Raw genomic sequence first — 10,372 nt, forward strand, 5'->3', positions numbered from 1 at the left:
ATTGAATAGCATTTTATTGATTCATTCCTTCATTCATTTATTCATTTATAAATTATTCATTCATTCATCCATTCATTCGTTTATTCACTCATTTATCCAATCATTCATACATTTATTCCTCCCTTCATTCTTTCATTCATACATTATCCATTCATTCATTCATCTATTCACTCAGTTTTTCATTCATTCATTCATTCCTTGTCCACTTTGTTATTATATCACTCATTTCATTTTGTTGTTTGCCTCATTCATGAATTGTTTTCAATATGTTTACATTCCATAACGATTCATTCACCTATCATCCAATCACTCAGTGTTGTGAACACATTTTGTAACTATTGTAAATCTTACGATATTTTATTGTTTTGTATTTCAGACATCACTGTTAAACACTCTTCAATGCCTAATTACAATTGTTGAACAACCATTGAACAAGAGAGAGGTCCCAGCCACGAACTGAGTTGGTAAATATATCCTTCATTATTCTCTTTTACATGAGTTGGGCATCACATAGTAACTATAGACATCGTGATTTGTTTTGCATGGTGATTTGTTTTAAATGCATTTTTGGCATATTACTGTTACCGAAAACCACTTATATATTATGTTCTGAAAAGTGAGTCTTTAAAAACTAAATAATAATAAAAGGAGTCTACTAGCCGTCGTGTTATATTTAGTGATAGATAACTTGGGATTATTTTGGCATCCTATTATTGTTATCACACTCTAGTATATTAGCGTCATTGCGAATAATTGTACACAAACTAACGACGAGTCACACACACATTGGTGATACATTTTTTGTAGTAACATAGTTTAGAGTACACGCGATTGACACATTGTTATTGACACAAGTCATAATAACTCCGCATTGTATTGACACATTGCTTTATAAGATATAACGATAAAAAGCATCAAATTCAACATACATAATAAGTTGAAATAAGAGAGAGATATTTCTAAAAATAGAACAGTTCATTCCAGTAAGTGTAAATAAATAAAACAGTCAGTAACAGTATCCTGTCAATATAATATATATAAAATATCGTAACTAATTTATTGCAACATGGAAGCATATAAAAGATACTTAAGTCTCGCAAAGGACTTAGAAATACCCCAGGAAAGAATATTTTCATGGTGCGAAGAGAAAGTAAAAGAAGAAAAAGAACATGAAGAAAGAATTCGTAGAGAAGAAAATGAAGAAAGAATTCGTAAAGAAGAAAAAGAACACGAAGAAAGAATTCGTAGAGAAGAAAATGAAGAAAGAATTCGTAGAGAAGAAAATGAAGAAAGAATACGTAGAGAAGAACGAGAAGAAAGAGTCCAAGAAAGGGAACTAAAAAGACAAATAGCTTTAGCAGAAGAAGAAACCAAAAGGACCCAAATGATGCTGGAAATTGAAAAAACAAAAACCGGTCATGAAAGAAAACATAATAATAGTGATGAATTTTTCGTGAAACTTCCACGCATGCCAACATACGATGAACGCTCAGACTGTCTAGAATCCTTCTTACACCGATTCGAAGTTCAGGCTAAAGGTTATCGTTGGCCAGAAAGCAAATGGGCCACAGCCTTGATTAACTGCTTATCTGGAGAACCGCTAAAAGTTTTCTATACCTTAACAACTGAAGATGCAGATGACTATGGAAAAATTAAAGACGCTCTACTAAAAAGATTTAGATTAACGGAAGATGGTTACCAGGAAAGGTTTCACACTGCAAAACCGGAAAGTGGAGAAGACTTTAATACATTCGTGAACCGAATTACTCAATTTCTAAATCGGTGGCTTGAGTTGGCAAATGTAAAACAAGACGACTTTGCAGGCCTTTACTATCTCACGCTGAAGAATCGAATCTATCAAGCTTGCAACCCAGATTTAGTCGCATTCTTTAAAGAGAGAAAGCCAGAAAACTTGGACAAATTAAAAATCTACGCAGAAAACTTTAACAGCGCACATCCATTGACACCCCTTAGCAGAACATTGAAGGAACCATACTACGCTGCTGCTGCTCAGAGTCCAGGTACACCTAAAGTTCAGTACTCAAATAGAACGAGCCGATCAATCACTCGGAACACGCAAGTGAAACAAGATGATCATAGTAACAAACCATGGAACAAACAGTTCAATAGAGACCATAGCCGACCCTATCAAAACAAAACAAGAAATAGCACTGACAATAATACTGAGTATAAGAAAACCAACAAACCTATAATTAAATGTCAATATTGTGGAATGAAAGGCCACACAGCAGACAAATGTTACAAAATCATGGGATATCCAAAAGAAACTGCAAATGCATCACTCCAAACAAGTGTAAACAATCAGACACGAGTAATGTCAGGAGAAAATATAAATGTGTATTGCGTGAAAGGTATGTCACTTTTAACACAAACTCACAAATCAGGATCGCTATTTTTTGTGAAGGCAAAGCTAATGGAACTGATTGCAAAATATTGAGAGACACAGGATGCAGTACAGTAGGAATAAAAGCATCTTTGATCAATGACGAAGACAAAACTGGAAAAACGGTACAATGCATCACATTCAGTGGCACAGTCGAAACCTTTGAAACAGCTAACGTGTACATAGAAACCCCATACTATACAGGAATAGTGGAATGCTGTATACTTCCCAACCCCGTCGCTGATGTTATTGTCGGCAATATAAAAGGTCTTAAAGACAACCCAACAGATGTAAAAGAATGGTCATTAACCCAAGAAACAGCTTGTCTAGCAGAAACAAGAAAGATTACTAAGACAACAGAGAAGCCAATGACTATTTCTCTTGAACCACAACAATTTGACAGGAACACGTTCATTGAAGAACAGAAAAAGGACCCGACTTTAACTTCATATTTCAATATCGCAAACAAAGGGACGAAATCAAAAGTTGAATACATCATTGAAAAAGATATTCTGTTCAGGTTACATAGGAAAAGAAACAAAATAGCTAAACAACTGGTCACGCCGAGTATTTACAGAAACAAAATCCTTGGAATAGCGCACGATTCAATAACTTCTGGACATCTTGGGAGCTCTTCCACATTGAAGAGAATATCCGAGAATTTCACATGGCCTGGAATTACTAAAGACGTCCGAGAATATGTGAAATCTTGTGACACATGCCAAAGAAGAGTCGCAAAAGGCAGAATACCGAGATTGCCATTAGAGACAACCCCAGTTATTGAAAAAGTTTTTCAAAAAGTTGCAATTGACATTATAGGCCCTTTAACAAAATCAGATAGAAACCATACACACATACTAACACTAGTCGATTACGCAACCAGGTGGCCAGAAGCGATAGCATTGAAATCAACTACATCGGATCACATAGCTGAAGCATTGATGACAATTTTTACTAGAATAGGCATACCAAATGAGATACTGTCGGACAATGGACCCCAATTTACATCACATATGATGCATGAAACCATGAAACTCATGGGAATCCAACACTCATTCACAACTCCCTACCACCCCCAAGCAAATGGTCTTTGTGAAAGATTTAATGGCACTCTAAAGAATATGTTAAGAAAAGTGTCAGCAGAAAAACCAGATGATTGGGACAGATACTTACCAGCAATCCTATTTGCATATAGAGAAATACCCCAAGAATCTACAGGCTACTCCCCATTTCAGTTGATGTATGGACGATCACCTCGCGGCCCGATCAATATAGTAGCCGACATTTGTAAAGGGAATGAGGAGGACAATAACGAAATTATGTTTGCTTACGAATATGTAAGAAACCTGAAAGACAGAATAGAGGACACGTGTAAGCTAGCACAGGAATCCGTCACTAAAAAAGCAGAGAAATACAAGGAATACTCTGATCACAAAAGCAAATCGAGAAAATTTGCGATTGGTGACAAAGTACTAATACCCGATGACTCGAGTAAACTTTTAGCTACATGGAAAGGACCATTCAAAATAACAGCAGTAAAATCTAATGTTAATTACGAGATTAAAATTAACAACACAACAAAGACATCCCATGCAAATATGCTAAAAAAATATTTTGATAGAGACACAGTGTCGCAACCTATGTTTACTAATATCGAAGCTTCAAATGCAGGATCAATCATACCGTTGGTCATGGGACACAGACACCCGAGACAGAAAAACAAACAAAAATCGCACAATTGCAACCACCTAAGACAAAAAAAGAAGTACGCAAAGTACTTGGGCTCCTAAATTTTTACAGGAAATACATTTACAACTTCGCGCACATCGCGACACCGCTAACAAATCTGACAAAGAATGGGTCACCGAACAAAATTGTTTGGACAGAAGCGTGTCAGAATAGCTTTAAACAATTAAAGGCATTACTCTGTTCAGAACCAATTCTTAAATTACCCGACATATCAAAAGAATTTGTTGTAAGAACTGACGCGTCTGATAAGGGCATCGCAGGTGTACTATTACAGGAGCATGAGGGAACTCTAATGCCTTGCTTATATGCAAGCAGAAAATTATTGGACAGAGAATCACGATACTCTGTAATAGAGCGTGAAGGACTGGCCATCGTCTTTGCTTTAAAGACATTCAGCAGATATCTACTGCTAAAAGAGTTTGTGGTCAAAACGGACCATAAACCACTCACGTACATAAGAAATAACAAAATGAATAATAGTAGAGTACTAAGGTGGAGTCTATTTTTGCAAAATTACACTTTCAGTATCTCTCACATACCAGGCTGTGAAAATATTCACGCCGACCTACTTTCTCGATTAGTATAAACACGTGAGAAGGGTATAACTTAACCTCCCATGCATACTGTTAGTTACCTCGCAAATTATGCCAAATCAGAACGCACAATTTCGATAATTTTATTTGTAAACATGATGACCCAACTTAATGTAACATTGAGTATTGTTTGGATATATATACCATACCCATTCATGATTTGGGAAATCTTCTCTTTACTATTATTGTTATGAATTTTCACTCATTTATGATTAATAATTGAAATGTCAATATTCCATTTACATTTTCATTCATTTCATTCAGTAAATTACCTTCATATCATCGACTTAAATCATGCTTCATTGCCATCACTATTGTTTATCACAATGATTTGTAATCACATTGCCATCATATTGTTTATCACAATGATTTGTAATCACATTGCCATCATGTTGTTCATCACAATGATTTGTAATCACAATCTTTCATTGTTATTGTCACCCATTCATATACCTACGTTAATATAAACATTTCCATGTCTAGTTAATAAATAATTTAATTGTAGCACAAATCATAACAATGGATTAATGCTAGAGTATCATGATAGTAAGTTTACTTCCGTTTGTAAAATCTATCTTTCCCATAATGGTTAAAGAGTATATTTTAAACGTGGGTGGGGGGTGTCACAGTAAATGTTGTTCACAATTATCTTATTAAATTTTATTTTATTAAGAACTGAATTCATCTCACTCCAGTTATATTTCGGTAGGCTTAGATAAACTTTACCTTCTAATATTAGATCGTCTTTCCTTTTATAGCCTTCCCTCGAATTAATTTCTAATTAGTGAATACTTTTCGTTCTACATTCTGTCACGTAGCCACTTATTATAAAAGCTGATAGGTCTAACATTCTACACTCACTTTATCTCCACAACCTATGCCGGACGGCCAGTCGCTCTATTCCTTCTATATACTGTAAGATTTTTATCTTTTGGGACTTTGTAGATATTATATCTACACCATTAAGACGCCGGAGCTTTTAACTTTGATTGTATAATCTTCAAGGATCAAACCCAAGCCCGCTGTCAAAGGACTACACAATAACCTCTTACCAATTGCCTGGAAGTGGAATTTTACGAGTCCGATCCTGTTATCAGAGGAATAGATCATCCAAGCCCATCAACTGCCTGGAAACGTAAACTTATGAACCTGACATATTATCATAAGTTACGTAAAATATTCATATCTCTATTTGTAACTGCCACGATCACTGTTTATCTCTTTTAATTAAATTTCATCATTATTTTTATTTCATTGTTAATTGTTTTTCATTTATAGTAACTAGTAAATTCTGGGGCCTCATTCTACATATATCTTTATGCATAGTCGAGTAGCTCTTTACTCACTTGAGACCATGACACATACCTCAACTCGGCTCGTAAATGTCAATTTTTGCATTATTGTTACCTAAAGAGCCAAAAAGGTCATAACCATATCTTAAAAAGTTCACTGTTGAAGGAATCCCATTTAATTCCACAAATAAAAAGCATAATTTCACAATCTGGATACTATAATTTAAATAAATATCTTACATCTTCTCCAATATAAGACTAGGATGAAGAGGTTTGTCATTTCTAATTGTTATTTATCTGACTGTTTGTTGTAGGTTCCACCCAGTTGAAAAGAATGTTGAACATTGTTTTGTAATTGGAACTTGAATTGTAGTAGATGAATATGTTCAGGGACGCATTTGTCGTCTCTAGAATGTGAGTGAAAAAAATCATCGCACCCAACAGGTTGCGCTCAGCCCCTCCGACTCTGATCTCGTGATACAGGAGCATTACTATTGTTGCGATAAGACTTGGCAAGAATGTAATCAGATATAAAGTTGATATCAACACGACCATCCTTGTCACTCTAGCATCACGTGATGACATTTGATCACGTGACGACGATACAGATGAAGGTGACGGAGATGATGATGATGTTGCCTTTTGTCTCCATTGAGCAGTCTTCTTCAAGCGAGCTACCAAAACGATTGTTGCTGTTATAGTCAATCCGAAAGCACAAAAAGGGAAAAATACGCCCATCAGAAATAGGGAAGGTTCTGTTGCTTCTCTTCTATTTCTCCTAAATTTCAGGGCGTAGATGGTCCTGTTTCTACTTGCAACGTGGATCCAATCATAGAAAGACACAAAGTAAAAAGGCGCCACAAGCCCAATTTGCATAACATAAATAAACACAATAATGACGGTTGTTCTTTTAGTTGTGATAATGTTTTTTATCTTTAACGGAAATACAACACAAAGGCACCTTTCTATAGTGATAAATGCTGTGATCAACACAGTCACTTTGACAAATAACAAATGCGGCCATGAAGCGTAGAGATAATTCACTGCCCTTGTATCAAATGGCAGATCCAACTTTTTGAAGAATGGGTTAAAGAATATGCCGGTCGCAATCATTGTGAAACAAGCTATGAAATCCGAGACGGACATTCCTAGAAGACTTATGTTCATAGGATCTTTTACTCCAAGCTTGATAAAGACGACAATATTAATGATGTTGGTGACTAATCCGAAAAAGGACAAACCTTGGTTGATGATGGCGACAGCTATGAGCTCTATATACCATAGAATAGTGTCGGAAACGATAGGTCGAAAGATAGTCACTGTTAAATTTAAAACAGGAATATCGATGGGTTGACTGTGATTAAAACAGTTATAATCTTTCTTGCTCGAATTACAGTGAAACATGTTGCTTATAGATATTAAAGTTTTAGGTAAAATACTTATCGGCTCTGCCTGCCAAAAGAATTTTAGCCAACACAAAAACGTATGCTAAACCTTAATGGCTGATAGTCTGACTGTGAAGGAGAAATTTGTGAGAACTGAAAAGTTCTTTGAAAAGTTCTTTGACAATTGTCAGATTCCTGACGTCAATTGAACGCGTGATGGAAACTGGTTGATGCTGAATTGTTCTCAGGTCTACCCCAGTTGGATGAACATGCAACTGTATAGTTAATTTTGTCGTTATAGGGAATAAGATTACGGAAGAGTAGCGTCCCTTGATTGGACGTCACCTTACAGAGAGAACGGCAAATTAGTTTTGAAGTGTATCAAGCCGCTTTCACCGGAAGCGAGGACGAGAGACGCATGCGCACAACCAACATGACGTTCTCTCTCTAATAACTTTTCCGCCGGTGACGTCACAGACTATGGGTGACGTCCAATCAAGGCTTTACACACAGCTTTGTGCTTCGGTAAATTACCCAAGCGCACAGCATCAATAATTGGATTCAAGAGTCTGATTTCACGTAGTCCAGCAACAGCGGCCATCGTGGTTCTAAACAAGGAAAATAGGTACTTTTTGTTTTTCATGTGGACTAGAACTTTTCACATGTCTTTTGATCAGACTGTGTAAAAGTCAAAACATGATCAGATTTATAATGTTTTTTTTTCCCCTCTGGATACGCTTTTATGCTCGTTGGAGAAATATTTAATAATGGCGTCCGCCATTGTTCCGATAGTTTAGAGCCAGTTACTAAGTTACCATGCGTCATTACGAGGGATGTGACGTCACGACTGTTGAAGCGTATTCCTCAACTTTATAAATTAGTATTTGTATATTTGTTTTTTTTTTTTTCCTTCTTACGTGTGTACGAGAAACAATCAATGGATTGTTGAAATGAATGAATGTTGTTGATTTTTGTGACATCTACTCCCAAAGAATTGAGACTTCGAATGTCAATTTGAAAATGTTTTTATAACTTCATATTTTTTAGGAGAACAGATAGTTGACAACAGTCAAGTAAAAACGACACAAATATAAGAATATGATTCTTACTTTAATAGTGAAAGAGATGATAAGTGGATACTGAATCTAAAACCATTAAACGTTTTATTTTAAATTGTTAGTGCTGAAAAATAAATAGGCTTCAACAGTCGTGACGTCACTTCCCTCGTAATGACGCATTGTAACTTAGTAACTGGTTCTAAGCTATCGGAACAATGGCGGACGCCCTTATGAAATATTTATCCGACGAGGATAAAAGCTTATCCAGAGGAGAAAATCATTCTAAATATGATCATGTTTTGACTTTTATACATTCTGATCACATGACACGTGAAAAAGTTCCAGCCGGCATGAAGAATAAAAAGTACCCATTTTCTTTGTTTAGAACCAAGCTGCTCGTTGCTGGGCGGACGTGACATCAGACTACTGAATCCTATTGCCATTATCATCATTATTCGAGAGCATGATAACAAAACACCTTTTTATAAATTGGATAGAAGATTTGACTTCATTCATCAATCGGTTCAAATGATCCCACTTGGTCAAAAAAAAAAATATCTTAAAACTGAGAAGATTTCAAAGAGACATGTCCCTTTATATTCAAAGCAGTCGCCAGATTAGGAATTCTCTGGCAAGGTGAGGCTCATTTTCATGGAACGATGGGTGAAGAAAATTTTTTCTGAACAATATACAACCACACGTTTTGCTGTTTTATGTAGTATTAGTTTGAATATTCTATACCTTTTTCTCTCATATAATGCAATTTCTTTTCTACAATCACCCTCAATTTTTCACTATGCTATTATCTATTAACAATCATTATCGTAATTATCAAATTATTATTTCTGTTCTTTGAAAATGACAACATCGCGGTGATTGCTACGGAAATTGATCAATTATTTATCTTGAATTGTTTTTCTTTTAAATTTTAAACAATAATCTATTTGATATTATCGATTTTGTTTTTTCACTTCATCCTCTTCACTTCCACAAGTACCTCTATTATTGCTGCTGGTGCTATAGCAAGATCGATAACTACCGTTCAACAACAACAACAACAACAAAAACAACGACCTACTACTACTACTACTACTACTACTACTACTACTACTACTACTACTACTACTACTACTGCTACTACTACTACTACTACTACTACTACTACTACTACTACTACTACTACTACTACTACATACTACTACTACTACTACTACTATACTACTACTACTACTAACTACTACTACTACTACTACTACGACTAATACTCTACTACTACTACTACTACTACTACTACTACTACTACTACTACTACTACTACTACTACTACTACTACTACTACTACTACTACTACTACTACTACTACTATACTACTACTACTACACTACTACTACTACTACTACTACTTACTACTACTACTACTACTACTACTACTACTACTACTACTACACTACTAATACTAATACTACCATCACCATCATCATCAAGATCATCAATAATCAGTCATTCTCAGTATCATTATTTTCGTCATATAAGTTCGCATAGTCAATAGTTCTAAAATGCTGATCGATCAAGTTTAAATTGTTCACAATAACATATTAGAATAATTTCACCAGTTATCTCAAACAAGAAACTTTCAAAATATTGCGGCATACTGACAATGTGAAATCATCTCTCATCTTTGGCACACCCACATGCATTCCCTTTCATCCCAATTATCAATTTCGGTTCTCAATTTAATTTAGGTTTAATATATTTATATTTTTGCTGCTTTTAGATATAAAATCACCATTGTTTCATAAAATGTGAAATAAATTTTCGAGAAAATTTATATAGATTATAAAATTGTTTGATACAATACAATTTTGTACACTTTCTTCTCATCAAAACAATA

General features: G+C 35.1%; 1 protein-coding gene across 2 annotated transcripts; it reads right to left on the reverse strand.

The window, feature by feature from the left end:
- Positions 1-343: 343 nt before the first annotated feature.
- Positions 344-9,189, reverse strand: LOC144974469 (uncharacterized). Of its 2 annotated transcripts, none has more exons than XM_078917360.1 (2): positions 8,960-9,189; positions 344-7,768 (listed from the first exon to the last, which is right to left on the reverse strand). In XM_078917360.1, the coding sequence occupies exon 2, from the start codon at positions 7,440-7,442 to the stop codon at positions 6,321-6,323; it is 1,122 nt and encodes a 373-aa protein (XP_078773486.1). In that variant the 5' UTR covers positions 7,443-7,768; positions 8,960-9,189; the 3' UTR covers positions 344-6,320. The 2 variants fall into 2 exon arrangements, with proteins under 2 accessions (XP_078773486.1, XP_078773487.1); XM_078917361.1 differs by having other exon boundaries at positions 832-7,698.
- Positions 9,190-10,372: the final 1,183 nt, after the last annotated feature.

Source organism: Berghia stephanieae, chromosome 6 (assembly GCF_034508935.2).
Source record: "Berghia stephanieae isolate SIO BIC M18660-M18661 chromosome 6, UCSD_Bste_1.3, whole genome shotgun sequence".
NCBI lineage: Eukaryota > Metazoa > Mollusca > Gastropoda > Nudibranchia > Aeolidiidae > Berghia > Berghia stephanieae.